The 21295-nt window shown below is 41.2% G+C and overlaps 1 protein-coding gene across 1 annotated transcript in view; it reads right to left on the bottom strand.

Annotated features, from left to right (window-relative positions):
- The window catches only part of polrmt (polymerase (RNA) mitochondrial (DNA directed)), a 142162-nt gene that overhangs the window by 93964 nt on the left and 26903 nt on the right, over positions 1–21295 (bottom strand). Inside the window, exons 5-8 of the mRNA XM_084309294.1 lie at positions 17606–17798; positions 11472–11621; positions 5377–5544; positions 3582–3752 (exon numbers count right to left, since the gene is read on the bottom strand). Of these exons, the coding sequence (XP_084165420.1) occupies positions 3582–3752; positions 5377–5544; positions 11472–11621; positions 17606–17798 (682 nt within the window). The remainder of the gene's footprint in view (positions 1–3581; positions 3753–5376; positions 5545–11471; positions 11622–17605; positions 17799–21295) is intronic.

Here is a 21295-nt window from a genome sequence, read left to right as displayed (position 1 = left end):
CTTCCTTTCTCTACAGAGAGTAGTGCGCTCAGCACAATAGAGAGCATCCTGACTGGTAACATCACCTCCTGGTTTGGGAATAGCACCGCACACGACCGCAGCAGACTGCAGAGAGTGGCCCGTTCAGCCGAACGCACAATTGGAGGGGGGCTTCCCACTCTCCAGGACATTTACACCAAGCGTTGCAGGGCCAAGGCTAAGAGAATAACCAAAGAATCTAGCCACAACTGCCTCTTTGAACTGCTGCGGTCAGGCAAGTGCTACCGGAGTCTCATGGCCAGTACAGAGAGACTCAGAAGGAGCTTCTATCCCCAGGCCATCAGGATGCTCAATGTGGACTCAATGTAACACTAACCCATCCATCTACATTCATTGCACACACTCATCCACATGCACACACTCACTTTAAACAAACACTCACCTTTAACAGTCATTCATTCATTTAGACACTTTAAACACTTTTAACACTACACCATATTGTATCTCTTTATTACAAAAGGATTTGCACTACATCCATACCTCATTTTAGCATTTCTTTTAAAAAAGTTGTTTTGTTGTTTATTTTGTACTTTAGGTTGTACTTTAGTTTGTATTATTGTATATTTTTATTTTGTATAGTGTTTGGACTTGATTATTTTAACTTTTACTGTATGAAGCACATTCCCAGGGGGCTCATACAGAACCAAGCCTTTCACTGTAATGTACATGTACTTTATACGTGACAAATAAAACAAAACTTGAACTTGGGTCTTTGTACTGAGATTCTCATCATGGGACTCTGTGTTAACATATATCGGAGTGTTCTGATGAACTGAGGGGTGGGGGGGGTTGTGTTTCCTACGACAGTAATCCACCAAGTCTTTATAGTAGGATCTGGGATGGATTAATTCCAAGTGCCTCCAGGGTGCCTTTCAAATATTAGTAAAAAAGAATAGTCAAATGGGGCCAAAGCCGGCACTCCTACTGTGAAAAGGCCTGCTGTCTTCATATTTCCACCCATCAGTGCATTAAGAAAGACAAACAACATCCTACAGCTGTTTACAGCAGCTTCAAGCTACTTAAAAAAATCTGTTTAGGATCTCGGAGAGTAATTACAATATGTGGGTCAGAAGGAAACATTATACAATCTCATCAACATAAACTCCCTCCCTCTCAATGGAAATGTTGGATGGATGTAAAGCAGATGAAATGTCAAAATCACTGACAAATTGAGTATAGAATCAATGTACCTCTTAACGTGCAACGGCCCGGCCCCTCTTGAGGACGATTTGCCCACTGGCGCAATGCGCCACTTTGCTGACCTCTAGCGGCTCGGGTGTGCATTATTTTTAATACAATATATAGAGAATTAAAGCCCTATTTGTTGCCTGTCGATTGCGACAAGCAACAGACGACAAAATCCGTTCAGCAAGTTACATGCCGATATGTGAGGCATGCGCCAAAGTACACGGCAGACTTTTATTTTCTTCTAATACCACCCACGACTCCTGAGGCTCTAGCTCCGTCAATCATTTGGCGATCTCGAAAATTATTGGACAGGGTTGACAATGGGTGTGGCTTTCCAATGATACCCGACGTGGGGATGAGCGAATCAGGGATCTAGGTGAAAAGTCACGAGCGAAAACAGGCCGAGAAAAAAACGCGGAATGCATTGGAGTCTATGAGAAAACTGAAACCGGCAGAGCTTTTTTTTTTCTCTCATTTGACCAAAATCGCTCCTAATCACTCATTTATGAACAAATTTTTATGAAATTTGGACATTGTACTACGTATATAAGACTATGGACCAGACTATGGACCAGGGTGTTTTCCAGCTCATACCAATTTCTTTGGATATACTACTTCTGGATATTGCAACTACTACAGAAAAACAAGTTCTACAACTCAAGTTCAGACCTATGTTACTCTATTTCATTAGCACTAAAAGTTAGCACTACATTTTATTGTATCAGAAACTTCATAATGTTATCTTTCAAACGAGACCAGGCTCATGCATGTGCTATAAGTATAAAGTATAGTATTTTGGTTTGCAAAAATAGTATGCAGTCCTCAAAAACGAAAACTAAAATGGCCCCTTTTGGGGGCGCCTGTTAATTGACTGCTATGCTGTTTTCCCATCTTTACTCAATGGCACCAGCGTTATTGACCATTTTCGCGATGTCTGCGGACCCATCGTGTATTCTGTATTATAGCTATGGAGACAATAGTATGGCTCATTTGACAGGCATTGTTTATAGTCCAACATTGACAAACCAGTTCATTTCTACATACTTTAGTTTGTGCGCTATTACACACTAAACATCGCCCCTTTCCAAAATAATCCAGTCTTTTTTTCTAGATTGCGAGATATGACGTCTTATATGCATTATGCCCAAATTGTTCGGGTTGCTCGCCTGAAACTCAAATTATTTCCAAAGCAAAAGGTATATACCATATATATTATGTTTCTTCACAAAATCATCAAGGGGGTCGTTTTACCTCGAAACTACGATTGTTACCAAAAGCATGTTTTAGGTTCGGTAAAAGACGACACTGTGATCGGTACAAAAGCATGTTTGAGGTTCGGTAAAATAGACATCGAATATACCTTACCAGAAGGTACTCCAAAAAGAATAATCCCAGTGATCCCATCGCGATCGCAATTACTTGTGTATATTGGGCATGGCTATCATACGGGAAAGAATAAGTTTGAGGCGATAAAATCTGCTACCGATTGCTCTGTCCCGTTCCTGCAGACACTCCCCACACTAAACTATCCCAGTTAAAAAGGTAGGCGATAATGCCACCTGGCGGGATTTGATCGTCATTGCAATTTTAACGTAGGCAGCGGTGCAAGGGAGATACAGGGAGGTCCGCGCGAGTGTTTAGAATGGGGATCAAAGGAAAAAGATCAAATGATCTAATAACGAGAAAACTTGGCAACGAAACACAAGTATACTCGTTTTTGGTGCCCAATGGGTTAATAGGTTAAGTACACTGGAAATGGGTTTATAACTTTTATCTGAAGGACTAAGCAATATATAGAAAACATTTAAAATAATGTAACAGACAATATGATAGCAATATGAAAAACTGAGAAAGTGACAACGTCTTGGCTGAACTACCTGACTAACTGAAAAAATAAGCATATAACCTTGGTGTCTTTGGCCAGCAGGTGTGTGTAAGTACAGTATAGTAGATGTTGTCTACCTTGGTGTCTTCGGCCAGCAGGTGTGTGTAAGTACAGTATAGTAGATGTTGTCTACCTTGGTGTCTTCGGCCAGCAGGTGTGTGTAAGTACAGTATAGTAGATGTTGTCTACCTTGGTGTCTTTGGCCAGCAGGTGTGTGTAAGTACAGTATAGTAGATGTTGTCTACCTTGGTGTCTTTGGCCAGCAGGTGTGTGTAAGTACAGTATAGTAGATGTTGTCTACCTTGGTGTCTTTGGCCAGCAGGTGTGTGTAAGTACAGTATAGTAGATGTTGTCTACCTTGGTGTCTTTGGCCAGCAGGTGTGTGTAAGTACAGTATAGTAGATGTTGTCTACCTTGGTGTCTTTGGCCAGCAGGTGTGTGTAAGTACAGTATAGTAGATGTTGTCTACCTTGGTGTCTTTGGCCAGCAGGTGTGTGTAAGTACTGTAGATGGTGCCCAGCTTATCCAACAGCTGGTTCTTGACTTTCTGGCGGACACAGTACTTGTTGTACACACTGTTGCCCAGGTCTCTGGCTACGATCTTCAATACCTCTCCGCTGGGAGGCATATTGGACACACTCTGGACAAGAGACAAGATTACACTTATACATTTGATAATGATTAGATTAGATTCAAATGTATTGGCATGTAAAGTGCATAACAATATAGCAGTATTATTATGTACAGTGATACAAGTATAAATATACTATGGTAGTAAGCCATACTGGCCAGAATTTAACTAATAAGAGTAGGTATGGGATATATACAGATATATATATAGTATATACAGTGTGTACAGTGGCTATGTATACAGGTACATAAACAGGAATATATGCAGATATAATCATATGGATATCAATCAATATATACGGTATATAGTATATACCGGTACTGTATTTGTCTCATCAAAAAGATTTATGAACCTTTTCTACACTGTAAATGTACGCTGTAAAACACAATTAGTCAGAGGAAATGATCAGATTAGATGCATTTTCAATAGTCTTATTAGCTCTTGACTTTTTCCCAAAGGGGGTGAAATAAACAACTAGAGTGTGTCCTTTGAAAACCACACCCTGTGGGTCTGACGTTGAAAACCACATCCTGTGGGTCTGACGTCGCCGACAAACAGCCTCTGATCAAAGTGTGCTCCTCTCTCTTTCTTTAGTGATGCTTTTCTTGAGCTGTCGTCCTCGCCAAGCGCTCGTCTTTAGATACTGTGCCGTGTGGTAAAACCCTGCTCGTCTGGGTTGTGTTACGTGGTTAAAACAGATAGGAAATGAGAGACATGTGTGACAGTCCTTCACTGCTTGCGTTACATGTTTTTGTGGTCCACTAAATAAAGCTGCCATTGATCACAAAGCTCCTCATCGGAAAGGCTGAGAAAGTCCTTCCCAAATGCTTCACTTTAGACGGGTATCAGGGTTAGCTAGTATTTACCGCCAATAGCCGTCTAGAATTGCAATTGGCCAGCAAAATAAATCTTGACGGCCATTGTGCCCGGTAAAAAAAGAAAAGATTACGTGGACTGTGGTGAGTGAATATGCGTTAGTGTGTGGCAGCAGTGGTTTACTGAATGGTCAGGTCTACTGGCCTGTCCTGTGAGGAGAGAGGGAGAGTGCATGTTCTGGCAGTGACATCACCTTCTGGCGACACATTTTCAGGTTCAACAACAATCACACACACGCGACCGTCGTATGTGTAATAGTAAAGGGTTAACCTTTTGTTGTGCGGCAGTGAAAGGATTAACAATGAAGAGGAACGTGTAGAAAACGTTGAGGCAGTATCAGCGGAAAATCATTTTACACAAATTGCTAGCAGAAGCCCTGGTCGGTATCCCAAGGTGGGATGTAGGACTGGGCAAATATTCATTCAACTAATTCAATCAATACTGTCGTGATGAAGTTTGTCAAAATAACAACAATACAATTGTATTATCATATCTCTTGATATAAGTAATTCAGTTCTGTCCGTTTTCCTCTGCCTAATGCATTGTAATGTTGCATGTTTTCTTCATGTTTTGAGATGTTCTGCATGTAAATATTTCTCAATCGTATGATAAATCACAATGAAGGCCCCTGGGTTCAGCAGGGTTTCAGTTAGAGACATTTGTTATAGTATACATTGGCTATTACCAAACTCAAAAAAAGGTATACGATGATAAGATCTTCCCGATCTCATCTCTGAGGCCTAGAGGGTGGTATTACCTGGATCATGATGTCCACATACTCTGTGTCCTTCAGCAGACAGAGGTAGGGGTAGAGGTTGGCTTGGTAGTTCTTGGTGTTGGTGCCGGCCAGGATCGTCTTGCTCTCCCCCAGGCTGTGGAGGAGGGTCTTCTTCCACTGCGACCGCTGCTCTGCCAACAGCTCCCTCTGTGGAGGCAACATCAACATGGATACTATAATAATACACTAGAGGTGTATGCAGGGAGGCAGGCATAAGGAGAGGAACCTGCTACAGTAGTTGGGCGCACACACTCATAAATCATGAATCACCATCTAAACCATGCACTTTTACATAATAGGTAAACACAATTTGAACTTTCATTTTGCGTTCCATTAGAAATAAATCAACAAACGATTAATCAGTGTGTGCGTGTGTGAATAAAGGATGCAGCACTTGATGAGAGATCTAGGAGGAATATGAGTGGGAAAATTAGGGTGGATTAGGGAGAGTGTACAGGTACAGTGTGTGTGTGTGTGTGTGTGTGTGTGTGTGTGTGTGTGTGTGTGTGTGTGTGTGTGTGTGTGTGTGTGTGTGTGTGTGTGTGTGTGTGTGTGTGTGTGTGTGTCACACGTTCTTGTCATGACAGTATAAACGTATAGCCCACCAAAAACTAAAAGTCAGATTCCCAGTCGGTCTGAACCAGAGCAGATCCTCCTCAGTCTGTGGAGGTGAGTTGGTTCTCGTTTTTTCGCTCTCTCAGTTACAATACATTACCATTCTGCTCTGCCTGTCTGTAAATGCTTCCTGACCACCAGGGCCCCCCCCCCCCCCCCTGCCCCCTCCCCGCCTGTCTGCAGAGGCAAAGACACGGGGCTCCAACTGTAAATACCAGGGCCGGCAAGAGGACAGTACAGGAATATAATGTGGCTGAATCCAGAGCTCGGCTGGCCTCAATGCATAATGTTCTAAAGTTTTAAAGCATTATGCTGTTTCTACAGTGTTGATATAAATACCAGGTCTGGTCTAAAACTTTTGTTAATGGTTTCCAGTTGAAGGAATCTATGTTTTTCAATGTGTATATAATGTGAATATCTGGTGGATGACAGCATCTACTCATAGCCATCTCAGAGGAGGAGGACAACAGAGAGAGAGTGTTTGTTAGCAGCAGACTAATAGCAGAGCCATGGGCTCCGAGGTTGTCAGTAGGTTTGTAACAAAAACACTGATAAGCACTGGGGGAGGTTTGGTCAGAGCTATGGGGAGAGTTTGATATCGATAGAAGAGGATGTTTAGTGTGTTAAAGGTGACCAGCCGTTGCCATGGTAGCGTGTCACATAGTAACGAGAAGAGGGGGCGGGGCCCATTGCCCGAATAGTTTGCTGTTGTTGTTCTATAGCAGGGGTCAGCAACCTTTTTGACATGGAGTGCCTGTTTGAAATATAGTTGTAACTAGTGTGCCTCAACAATATTCCATGCATCATAATATTTTTTTCTCATAATCAGGTCTTTTTACATTATTACATCATTATTGTTATTGTTATTATTAACAATATTATTATGATGGTTGTATCAACCCTAAATCTGAGTGGGGGGGGGGGGGAATGCAATGCAGACAAACAGCTGCATACAGTGCGACCATTTCCCTCACATTTGCCCATTCATTTTTGGACACATCACACACCATCGGTGTGTGTACTGTACGTGTGCTGTCATAGCTCCACCTACAGGCCTAATGGAGAACACCAGGAGAACACCAGGATGTGAATGGAGGGTGAATGTGAGGTATATCGTGTAAATAAGTTTTGATTTATCGCAAGACTACACTGTAAAAAAATAAATAATAATAAGTTACCAGAACTTACAAATATTGAGTTCAGTTACTGTGCATTAAGGTTCAGTTTTCAATCCATAATAAGTTAACAGAAAAATAAGTACACAACCACATTATTTCAACCTAATACAACTATGTTTATTGTCATTGTTTTAAGAACACAAGTTGACTTGGTAATACTCACATTTTGAGTAAAAAAAATGGCTTTTAACATGTGCAATGTTCAATGAAATAGAAAAATAAATAATACAATTTGTTGATTAATCCCACTGGTCACAATGGTGACCGTAATAATGTTTTTGTTATAAGGCTCTGCAAATGTTACTGAATGATGTAGCAATGTATTTACAGCTAAATTGAAATAATAAACAAATAAATGGTCCCAATTAAATATGTGGTAGTAAAAAGAACCTGTGGGAGGATTTCAACAAGATAAATGCGACAACAGTGCAAAATATTTCACTATAATATTTCAAAGCAAAAAAAAAGAAAAAAAAATATTATAATTTTTTTTATTTTATTTTTATGCTGCCCCCTGTGCCTATGAAAATGCCTATGCAGGCACGCGTGCCTAGGGTTGCCTACCCCTGTTCTATAGTATTCAAGCTGAATACATTTCCTACCTCATATAATCTCTGCAAAGTCCATTTTCACCATGTATTTTGCTCTCTCAATGTTTATATCCATCCACGTTAAAGAAAGAAAAACGTTGTATCGTCTTTTACTAGTATGCACTTTGGTACTAAGGAATCTACCTTGCCTATATTATTACATAATTATGTGCTAATATGCACTCAAGTCTGTAACACTCAAGTTCAACACTGTTTGACGAACAATGTTACTTACCCTTAGCTGCCAGAGTTGTACCCTTCCTGCTGACTTGTTGTACAGAACTTGTAAGTCGCTTTGGATAAAAGAGTCAGCTAAATGTAATGTAAATGTATGTTTCATTCCGGTTTTGGCGAAGTTGTTATATGAGTCCAACCTCCTTTGATTGACAGACAGTTACTTTGTTCGATTACAAGGAAGATCATATATATTATAGACTAGGGCTGTCCCCGACTAAGGATTTGGATAGTCGACTATGATTGGCCAAAATCTGCCGTTAGTCGACTATTAAGTCGACTAAAAAAAATATATATATATATATATATATATATATACCATAATTCCTCTAATAGTAACCCCGGCTTGTATTTGTTTCAACTGTAGCGGGTACCAGGCTTGTATTAGGAGGAGGCCTGTATAAGAGGGAGGCCTATATTTCAAATTTTCAAACGGATCATAATGAATAAATCAACATTTTGTGTCAGTTTGAACCCAGTAAAATGTACTGGGTTCATTTATTGAAACCAAGTACTGTATGAAATAGTAAACAGTGCAATTACAGGTGGTCACTGGTCATTTCAACGTTTTCAAAGTGAAATCAAGTAACTAGCTCAGTATGCAGCTCAGTATATTAGTAACCCGGCTTGTATTAGGAGGCCGGCTTACAATTGCTTAGCTCAAGAGCGCACCCGGCCATTAATAGAGACCCGGCTTGTATTTGAGACCCGGTTACTATTAGAGGAATTACGGTATATACTATATTTTTTTTTGTATCATTCCATTTGGGCTGTGGGGGGTGCTTAATGTCTGAAGGAGTCGACTGAAGGCTTCTTTTCCTCTGCAAAAGCATGCAATTGGTCCACTGATGGATACATCTTGATATTTGTCTAGTCTAGTGTGTTCATTAGATGGGTGAAATCCTCTTTCAGTGCCTCTGTGCCTGTTTTCTTAGGCAGTTAGCCTCTGGTATGCGTGCCATTAGAGTTAGCCACGCTTCTAGGCCTCTTTTCTTTTGGAAAGAATGATAAAAAAATAATAAAAGATTCAATAATTTTTTTTTTACTAAGGTTGGCAGTCGACTACAGCTCCTTTCGACCGATTAGTCGACTAATCGACTAATAGGGGTCAGCCCTATTATAGACCAATCAAATTGAAGCACAGGGGCATGTTCACACACTGCCAGTGCACTCCCATGCTTGTAGCGCTCATGTGCATCCTTGCACGAATACGTGATACGCGATTTCCTCCTACTGAGCGATTTGTGGGGACCCCTTTCCTCCTACTGAGCGCTATAGTGCCAATTTCATCAAGTAGTTGTCAAAGACTCCACTGGATGCGTGACGTATAATTTAACACTTTCTTTGCCAGGCTTATGTACATCCTTATAATACCATCCTCTGCCAGCTCTATTTGTCTATGGAGAAGTTCCCCTTCTTTGCAGGGCTATAACTTTTTAAATTGTATTGCTAAATTGACATTACTATGGCCCATTCAACGTCAATTATCTATCGTTCAGGATGTAGGAACGTTATACTTTTTCATTCACATATTCATACTAAAATACGGTCTAAAGTATAAATATGTTTTTATCGTTTTCTGCAGCATTCTGCAGAACGTGATTTATAGCCCTAAATGCATTATATTGATGATCAAATACAGTTTGATAGCGATCGGCGCGAGATAAAAAATTTCAAATGGACGTGCTTCTAGAAGTTACTACTTATCATCTGATGTTGACCGGATGGGGGGGGGGGGTCGTTTATAATTCCGTGGCCAACGTTAGATGATTCATCTAGTGTGGGTGATATGATCATTAGAGCAGTTTGTATCGAACACGGTAAAAAGAAACGCTGAAACTTACCCCAGTCTCCTCGGGCCGTTGGGCGATGAGCGTGGAGCAAAAATATTCCTATTATGGGATGTTGAAATATGCGATCCATCTCCAGGTTGTATAATAGTATATACGTCCAAATCATGTTGTTTATCGAGTTATTGGTAACGGATCGCTATCCATTGTGTCTAGCTCGAGTCCCGGGACCTATAGCGAGTGATCGGACCGAATTTGGATGAGCACCAGTTTCCGTTTCCGGTTTGGGCGATCCGCCGATCCGCCACCAGATGGCGCTCTTGAACCGTTGGAGAGTTGAGAGGGGATCAACAGTAGATCTCAAGTCTCCGCGGGAGAAATATGATTGCGATCACAGATTTTTGAAATATTGATCTCAATGACGTGTTACAGCGTCATTGGCAGAATTAGCATGGCGGGGAATGACGAGTTAAGGCGTCCTTGGCGATTAAAGTGTTAAGAAGAACACTCAATTTGAAACAGCCTAGAGCTCGAACCACACTTAAAAGTATGTCTGTGTCAGTTAAAGGAGTGAAACTCTGGAACAATATACCGGATGAAATAAAAATAAACAGCAGGAGTATTTTTAAGTTTAAAAATATGTTTAAAAACAGGGTTCTAGAATCTTATAGTAAAATTTAACCTACAATATTTTTTTTTCTACCATGAAATTGTTGATTTTTTGTTTGTTTGTTTGTTTGTTTGTTTGTTTTATCTTGCAAACTTAAAACTTTTTTTTGTTCTTTTCTGGATCGGTTTTTGTTGATTTTTGATTGTTGATTTATTTTTTTGTTTGTTATATTTTGAAAACTTTAACTTTTTTGAATTTGTTTTTTGAATTAGGGGTAGGTTGCTCTATAAGCCTTCGGCGTCAAACCTATCCTTTTCGTTTGTTTATTTGTGAAAATTTTCGAAAAATTATTTGTTTGTTTATTTATTTGTAAACATTCGAAATAAAATAATTCATTCATACAATAATTCATTCATTCATTCATTATGTTTAGAGTCAAACGGTGCAGAGAGCAGACCTGTCAAACTGGCAAGCAAACCATATCAACATGATAAGAGCTGAACTGAATTGCACGGATGTCATGCTGCACTGTGAGTCTTACAGTATTCTTACAGTTTGTTAGAATTCAAAATTATGTCCAATAAAAGACAGACTTGCATGATCATGTGACTTTGCTTAGATTCTAAGATTGTGTGCGTCTTAGATTCAAAGCCTTAGAAGGTTTGGTTCATTTGTCAATTGGCAAAGTGAAACAAAACCGAACCAATACAAACGGCAACAATTTCACTTCTAATTTGGAACATTTCAAACAAACCTACAAACTTGTCTTAACTTCATCATCATCGGTTATGCATGTCAAATTGATATACATATTTTTTCATCGTGTGCTATGCCTTTGTCAGGCTTTGCGTCTCCTGGCGGCAGATAACAGAACAGCACTTCCACAAAATTACATTAAAATCAACAGCGTGAGCGCCGCCTATTGTCGCCGCTAGAATGGTTGAGATGTTCGCTCTATCTGTATGTACCATACAATAAAACAAAAGCAGTAATACAGATATTAAAAGTCTATGATTGCAACGTCTGTGTTCAGTGGGGTGGAGGCGTGTTTGTTTACCATCTTGACCATATGTTTAGTGACAGGCTTCGTGGCCTCCACAGAGTCGATGGTGACAGTGCAGGCTTGCTCCATGCTGAGTTGACGATTGAAGCGCTCCTTCAGATCCTCCTGAGTGAAGTCCAGCTTAGGGTACCTGTGGTCTGTCCTCTGCAACACAGATACACACATACGGTACACATACATTAGGGGCGGGGGGAAAATCCATTGCAATATTTTGCGTGCTGATATCATATCGATACAGTGATAACAAGTATTGATTTTCCAATTTTTTTGCTTGACAATCCCATTTTACTGCAATACAAATTATTGGAATTAGGTGAACAGACTAAAAACGTTATGTTATTAGATAAAACAGATGATACTGTATATATTTCTATTGCAAATATTAAAAAGTTTTCCGTAATTTGCAGATGAAAAAAGGGTAATAAATCGCAATAGAGCAATATATTGCAATAATGTGATATTACAATAGCGTGACTCTAGTATGTGATATCATTGTATTTCGGGGCATCTGGTGATTCCCACCCCTAACATACATATAGCGTTTTTTTACAAGGCTGAGCCACAACCCAACTCAAATGTATAGAACTAATCGTTTTTTTTTTTTTTTTTAGATAGATACTGGCATGGATGTGCGTGCGTGATTGTGAGATAGGGATGGGTACAGACATTTGAATATTCTAAATGACGCGGGTATTCGACTATAGTTGATGGTTTTGTTTGAGTCAACTGCGCTGATTCAGAGTACTACTGTCTTTTTTCCTCTTCTATATTCAATAGATTTTAACCAATGGTTTTATTTGACTAATGAATTGACTATACAGTCGCAATTATGATTATTTGTTTAGTGAAGGCGAGGATCACAGAAGCCTTTATCAAAATGTTTTTAACAGAATATTCTAAGGTTGAAATGCCTTCAGATGTCCATCCCTAGTGTGAGAGTGAGTCAGTCAGAATACTGACGGTATGCTGTCAGAATCAAAGCCCTCTCAGGCCAGAGTAGCAGAGGGAGAGTAAAAGAGCCAGTCTGCTGCCAAGCAGAGACGTTACCACACCTTAATTACCTTTGTCTCAGCTCCATATTGCTATATGGCTCATTATCCTAAGCCTAATAAGGCGTAGTGGCATCATAGAGTTGATCAAACTGCATTATCACCCTACAGCTACCTTGACAGGCTGCCATTTTAACTTTGGAGATTAAATTACGGCTGCAGGTTGGTAGAGTGGTAATGGAGGCCATCTAGAATCAAAGAGCAGCTGGTTAGACACAGAGTGCTGCCCCAATAATGCTGAGGCGCCCCTGAGAAATTATAATTGATACCCTATAAGTACAAAGTACATCTGTTCCAAAGATACCAAATATCCCAATATATTGAATATTGAATGATAATACATTGTTACAGTATGTCTAGACTGTACTTGGAACAACACCAGGAGCTACTGTATACTTAAGACACACTGGACATGTCATGTGGAGGTCCAAGCTGTGTGTGTGTGTGTGTGTGTGTGTGTGTGTGTGTGTGTGTGTGTGTGTGTGTGTGTGTGTGTGTGTGTGTGTGTAGGTGTGTGTGTGTGTGTGTGTGTGTGTAGATAGATAGATAGATAGATAGATAGATAGATAGATAGATAGATAGATAGATAGATAGATAGATAGATAGATAGATAGATAGATAGATAGATAGATAGATAGATAGATAGATAGATAGATAGATAGATAGATAGATAGATAGATAGATAGATAGATAGATAGATAGATAGATAGATAGATAGATAGATAGATACTTTATTAATCCCCTTGGGGAAATTCAGGGTATCTCGCAGCTCACATAGTATACAGACATTGACCATTCCCATACAGTAGTTACACGTTATGTCTGCATCATGAATTAAAATAAGTACATGATAAAATTCAATTAAATCATACCCATCAATATTAAAATTAAAATTAAAATAGGAGCGTGATTAGATAAAAGCAGGTGTATAAAAACAGGTGTAAAAACAGATGTAAAAACAGGTGTAAAAACAGGTGTAAAAACAGGTGTAACTATAATACGCTGTTGTACAGTCTGATGGCTGTGTGTGTGTGTGTGTGTGTGTGTGTGTGTGTGTGTGTGTGTGTGTGTGTGTGTGTGTGTGTGTGTGTGTGTGTGTGTGTGTGTGTGTGTGTGTGTGTGTGTGTGTGTGTGTGCGTGTGTACACAGAAATCACCTTAAGGATGGACAGAATTAAGCAGGACACATGGGACTGACTCTTTCAAATGCATGGCCCCAATTAACAGCCAGTAGATATGGAAATGTATTTCCATCACATTTCCACAAGCCTAATTAAAAATGAATATGCTTATATCCATAATGTGCAAGGCTTTAGGGTTAAGCTCGAAACTTTAGAGCTTAACCCATAAGGAGGGCAGAGCTGGCAGCTAATTAACGACCTAGAGAAGGTGGCAGTGAATATATGGTTGTCACTGTGCAAATACACACTGTTGGTTAAAGGAACACACCAACCTTATTGGACATACGTTTCTCCAGAGTCAGACAAGAAGATAGATACCTATTTCCTCTCTGTGAGTTAAGTAGAAAGCTATCCGGCTTCAAGCTATTAGTATATTAGTCTGTAAAAGGTTGGCAAGAGATTAACATTGGACTCCATTCAGTTGGATTTGTGACACTGTTTGACACATAGTAGAAGGGGATGTTTTTGTGACGCTTAATTTTTTCCAATGTGAGGTTGGACACAATTACTTTGTGTGATTTGCTTTAGAAGTAAAAGGAATCCAGGGAATGATCTTTGAGTAATGGAAAATGTATCGTACCAATGTAGTGTGTCTGTTGTTGCAATGCATTGAGATCCATCGTTTGGTTATAATGCTTAAAAAAACAGGGGATGTTTTAGTGAACCTATATAAAAGTAAAGTTGGACACTACATTGTGTGAGTAATCATATTACAGAGTAATGTTACATTTAGCAGGTCAATATGGCCATCTGTTATAGACTATTGGGCTTTGTCATGTTATGATTGCAGCATATTTATTTTATGCTAAATGCAGTACCTTTGTTTTTCCTGACAATATTTGTCATTTTGGTTATTTATTTAATAAACATACATTGCATAACATTTTTGCAATGAAGCAAGCATATATGTCCACTCCTGTGTTGATAAGAGAATAAACATTTGAAAAATATCCCTTTAAAGGTAAATTTTTAACAGATACAAAATGCGCAATTAATATGCGATCACGGTTAACTATGGACAATTAAATATGATTAAATATTTTAATAGATTGAGAACCCTAATTTTAATCGGTACAGTGTCTGTAACTGTAATGCTCCAGTTGTCTCAGAGACGATTGAAAGAACACAGTCAAGATAACCGATAAAGGCGGCTGGGTGGCGCAGGGGACATTGCACTCGTCACCAACACAAGAGGCACCGGGTTCGAATCCGGCTGTCGGCGTTGCCTCCGGCTTGGGCCGGCCGTCATACTAACTCAATTGGCAACAGCGACTCCTACAGGTCGGTTGGGGCGCCTGCACAGCAAAGTCAGGAAAATGGCGGGGGCAGTGTGAGCCTCCTACACGTTACTCCTCGCCAAATGAGAGTCTGCGCTGGCAGGTGAAAAGATGTGACAGGCTGCCTCCACATGTATCGGAGGGGACATGTGATGCAAGGCTTCTATCCTCCCTACAACCGGCCAGTGGGGGGCAAATGCGAGCAACGATCAGGACAGGGGAGGGAGAATTGGCACAAGAGGTAAATTGGGATGGGGAGAAAAAGCACAGAAAAAGGAGGAGAAAAAAAGTAGATACAAAAAAATCACAGATAAAGAATCTCATTCCCCTGTCTTATCCGCTCCTCTTTCTCTTTCCATTCTCTCACCTTCTCTTCCCTCCAGTCCTCATGGCCCTGCCACCCTTCTCTTCCCTCCAGTCCTCATGGCCCTGCCACCCTTCTCTTCAATCCAGTCCTCATGGCCCTGCCACCCTTCTCTTCCCTCCAGTCCTCATGGCCCTGCCACCCTTCTCTTCCCTCCAGTCCTCGTGGGCCTGCCACCCTTCTCTTCCCTCCAGTCCTCATGGCCCTGCCACCCTTCTCTTCCCTCCAGTCCTCGTGGGCCTGTCACCCTTCTCTTCCCTCCAGTCCTCGTGGGCCTGTCACCCTTCTCTTCCCTCCAGTCCTCGTGGGCCTGTCACCCTTCTCTTCCCTCCAGTCCTCGTGGGCCTGCCACCCTTCTCTTCCCACCAGCACTCATGGCCCTGCCACCCTTCTCTTCCCTGCAGCCCTCACTCTCTGCTCTCCTGCTCCTCCAAGCCCATCGTCTTTTGTAACCCCATTGTAAAGACGGCCTTGTTGGATTAGCCAATGGAGAGCAACCAAGCGACAGAACAAGAAAGGCTCGAGCTCAATAATAGAAGGCAGGCTGATGTGTTACTATATTATGGATTTCCACTGTATGCTAGGCTGCATTACAACTTCTGATCAAAAGAGGCAACCAGAGTATATGCTAGCCACAACATAATAAAGCAGGAGAATGGCTTGTGAATCTCTGATGGCCTGATGAGACGAGATGAATCTCTGATGGCCTGATGAGACCAGATGAGACCAGATGAGACCAGATTCATCTCTGATGGCCTGGTGAAACTTCCTCCGAGCCACTACTTCCTGAGCGTTTCAGCTAGCGTCAGCAAGCAGTGTCTAATTGGGATACGTGGCTGTTGCTAACAGAAGCTGGAAGTCCTCTGAATACAGTGCAGTCAGTCAGTCAGTCAGTCAGTCAGTCAGTCAGTCAGTCAGTCAGTCAGTCAGTCAGTCAGTCAGTCAGTCAGTCACTCACTCACCCAAAAAGCCAGTCACTCACTCACTCACTCAGTCAGCTAGCCAGCCAAAAAGCCAATGACTCAACCAGCCAGCCAGCCAGCCAGTCAGTCAGTCAGTCAGTCAGTCAGTCAGTCAGTCACCCAAAAAAACAGTCAGTCAGTCAGCGAGCCAAAAAGCCAGTCACTCAGTCCGCCAGCCAACATCAGGGAAGAATACAATAAAGCACCTAGCAAGCTGTGCATTTATTTCTTTTATTACATGAAAATAACACCTGCTGGTTGGTACACTTAGCAATTACGCATGCGCGCACGCACACACACACACACACACACACACACACACACACACACACACACACACACACACACACACACACACACACACACACACACACACACACACACACACACACACACACACACACACACACACACACACACACACACACACACACACACACACACACACACACACACACACACACACACACACACACACACACACACACACACACAATTATGATGTAAATAATAAGTCTGACAAGAGAAAGACTGAATATGATGCAAGCATGGCTAAAAGAGGAGAGGAGAGGAATTTCTGGATAGCAGCCTTAGGAGCTCTATAAATAGGCTGGTACGCTAACTACCTTTCTGTGAGGGGGGTGACAATCACATCTTTCATAGTCATGCTGGTGCGTACCGACAGCTTTCTCAGCTCTCTGCTATTTGAACTCAGTCAGACACACAACGCAGCCTTGAAATCAACTGATCTATATCTATTGCATTATGTTACATTTTATACTACAGTATAAAACTCCACTGACAAGTTTATAAATAAATCCACTGAAATAATTTCCATAATGCTTTTTCTTTTAACTTTATGCTTGAGAAGCAAATCCCTTCTGAAAAGCATGAGAAGATAGTTTTGGTGTGATTTGCCATGTTTTAGGGAGATATCAGCCGTAGAGATGTCTGCCGTCACTCCAATACAATGGAGCTGAATGGCATTGGGTTTGTAGCATTCAAAGCGATGTCTCTCTCCAGAAACTATGACACAGTTACTCAAGATAATCCACAGGCCTTGTAGTGAAAACTTTCATTGAAGAACAATTTTCGACTGAAGTATACCCTGCTATAATAGTTCTTAATGAAACCGTTCCCAACTAGGTCTAACAATAAAGTTTTTTTTTTTATTTAGTTTTTTCTTCTGTGGGTCCCAGGAAGTCTAGCTTGTCATTAACGAGGATCCTCATCTCATCTCATAATCAAATAGGGTTAATCCCTGAGGCTCCTGTGTGTATGGTGACCGTGAGGTACCTGCGTGTAGAAGTCATGGACCAGCGGTAAGGAGCAGGTGGTGGTGGCGGTGGTGTTGTTGGGGCCGGGCTGGTACTCTGGCTGAACGGTGTGGATAGCCTGCAGCACCATGTCTCTCTCGTCGTGACGGAACACACAGTGACTGAACAGATCGTCCACCGACAGGCCAGCCTTCTCCATCTGGTGCAGACACCTGGACACACACAGAGATAGAGACTTTAGAGAGGACAGACACCTGGACACACACAGAGATAGAGACTTTAGAGAGGACAGACACCTGGACACACACAGAGATAGATAGACATTAGAGAGGACAGACACCTGGACACACACAGAGATACAGAGACATTAGAGAGGACAGACACCTGGACACACACAGAGACATTAGAGAGGACAGACACCTGGACACACACAGAGATACAGAGACTTTAGAGAGGACAGACACCTGGACACACACAGAGATACAGAGACATTAGAGAGGACAGACACCTGGACACACACAGAGATAGATAGACATTAGAGAGGACAGACACCTGGACACACACAGAGATAGATAGACATTAGAGAGGACAGACACCTGGACACACACAGAGACACAGAGACATTAGAGAGGACAGACACCTGGACACACACAGAGATACAGAGACATTAGAGAGGACAGACACCTGGACACACACAGAGATACAGAGACATTAGAGAGGACAGACACCTGGACACACACAGAGATACAGAGACATTAGAGAGGACAGACACCTGGACACACAGAGACTTTAGAGAGGACAGACACCTGGACACACACAGAGATACAGAGACATTAGAGAGGACAGACACCTGGACACACACAGAGATGCAGAGACATTAGAGAGGACAGACACCTGGACACACACAGAGACATTAGAGAGGACAGACACCTGGACACACACAGAGATACAGATACATTAGAGAGGACAGACACCTGGACACACACAGAGATACAGAGACTTTAGAGAGGACAGACACCTGGACACACACAGAGATACAGAGACTTTAGAGAGGACAGACACCTGGACACACACAGAGATACAGAGACATTAGAGAGGACAGACACCTGGACACACACAGAGATACAGAGACATTAGAGAGGACAGACACTTGGACACACACAGAGATAGATAGACATTAGAGAGGACAGACACATGGATACACACAGAGATATTAGAGAGGACAGACACCTGGATACACACAGAAACATTAGAGAGGACAGACACCTGGACACACACAGAGACATTAGAGAGGACAGACACCTGGACACACAGAGACATTAGAGAGGACAGACACCTGGACACACACAGAGACACAGAGACTTTAGAGAGGACAGCCACCTGGACACACACAGAGATACAGAGACATTAGAGAGGACAGACACCTGGACACACACAGAGACATTAGAGAGGACAGACACCTGGACACACACAGAGACATTAGAGAGGACAGACACCTGGACACACACAGAGACATTAGAGAGGACAGACACCTGGACACAGACAGAGACATTAGAGAGGACAGACACCTGGACACACACACAGAGACATTAGAGAGGACAGACACCTGGGCCCTCATTCATCAACGTGTTCTACGCACAGATCTGTGCTTACCCTGTGCGTACGATCATTTCTAAGCAAAGAGTGGGATTCATCAATTTCTATTTGAACTTGACTCCGTGCTTACATCTACGCACAGGTCAGACCAGGCGTACCTGGCGCCCAGTGGTAGAATATATTATTACAACAAGGAAATGAGCTTCTGTGCATAATAACACTGGCATGTTCTGTACGAACCGTAGTTCATTATAGTTCATTGTAAAATAGCAACAGTAGTGTAATTATGGTCAAAACCCTATAAATAGCATTTGGAATAATAGATCTTTCTCTCAGAATGAATGCAGCATGGTTTATATAGCGTTATCGGAATATACGGGGTGTAGGCTACTGACTGACTGCGCTCCGCGTAGCTTGATTGATTGATTGATTGAAAAGTTTATTAACAGATTGCAGAATGGGTACAGTACAGTACAGCTCAGTACATACAATTGTTAATTGGGGATGCAGACCAACTTTCGTCTTGTTTACATCAGGGTCCCCCATTTTCAATTCATCATAAATCATAAAGCTCAACTCGTTATTATTTTGCGCACAGACCGCCGAAACACGGGAACGTTTTGATTTTATTTAAAAGGCTTTACGTTAAACGAAACAAGTGGAATTTCGAAGCTGTAAGCAGAATAAGTCATATGAATATAGTGTTCTTCCCCCTTTTTACTGTATAAGAAAGAATAGAAAACGCATTGCAATGACACCATGCAGATAGTGGACAGACTATATGATGGGATTCAAGTTCGCGTTTTTGTTGCTCATAGGCATGCTGTCAGAGTATGATATCTTAATCAAACATTCTAGAACATTTGTCGTCACAGATCATGTCCTAATAGAACATAGGCTATGGCATGGATCGTGATATTGTGTGGACTGTTATTATTACTGTACACCGGTACCACCCATTGTGACAACATGTAGCCTTGTGAGTCCCGCACACAAACATGATGGAATTCAAGTTCATGTATTGAAAGGCAGGCTACATCATACATGCAGTGAGATTCATTGTTCTTGTATATGCTCTCGTATTATATTGTTTATATAGGCTACCCAATACTGACACAGGGAACAAACTTAACTTTTTGACTTACCAGCCATTTGGCTGGTAGATTTTAAAAACTACCAGCCATCCAGATATTTTACCAGCCAAAAATTATAAATAGCTTTTTAGTATATCGCCATGTGTTATTATTACTATATAATACTCTCGTATGCTATTTTCAATTAATATCATAAACAACATAAGGAATATTAGCATAATTTTGAGTGGACTGAAGGAATGAGTCAGCGTTAATAGTTTTAAATGCAAATAATTTATTGCGAATTTATTTACAATATGGAAGCAAAAGAATTAAAGAACATATTAAAACAACTTCAAACAAGATAAACAAATCCATACTTGCCACCTACAAGGCAACAAGGGATGTTAGCAGAGTCTGTAATGCATCCAGTCTTGTATGGAATAATAATATAATAATAGATAATAATAATAATACCGTCCACCCCTAATATAATATAATAATAATCTGGTCAGCAGCCTCCACTGATGTAGCATGATTCAAACCCCCTCAATGTGCAGTTTCTAGTTAATCAGTTAGTCAGTTACGCAGCCTCCACTGATGTACAGTGACGAGTGAATCTGGTAGTTGGTTTATGACGTTACGAGTTAATCAGTCAGCAGCCTCCACTGATGTTATGACGTTACAAACGCGAAATAACATTATACATTATGCTCCGCGAAATAAAGAGAGCTTATTATTAATCAGTCAGCAGCCTCCACTGATGTTATGACGTTACAAACGCGAAATCACATTATGCTCCGCGAAATAAAGAGAGCTTATTATTAATCAGTCAGCAGCCTCCACTGATGTTATGACGTTACAAACGCGAAATCACATTATGCTCCGCGAAATAAAGAGAGCTTATTATTAATCAGTCAGCAGCCTCCACTGATGTTATGACGTTACAAACGCGAAATAACCAGGGTACAAAATATGCCTCCACATATTTGGTCAAATCAAATGCAAAATTAAATATCAGAGCACAATCAAAAACACGA

Source organism: Notolepis coatsorum, assembly GCF_963971535.1.
Source record: "Notolepis coatsorum genome assembly, chromosome: 2".
NCBI classification, from domain to species: domain Eukaryota; kingdom Metazoa; phylum Chordata; class Actinopteri; order Aulopiformes; family Paralepididae; genus Notolepis; species Notolepis coatsorum.
Note: the sequence above shows the minus strand (reverse complement) of the source record. Positions and strands in the feature narration are given on the sequence as shown.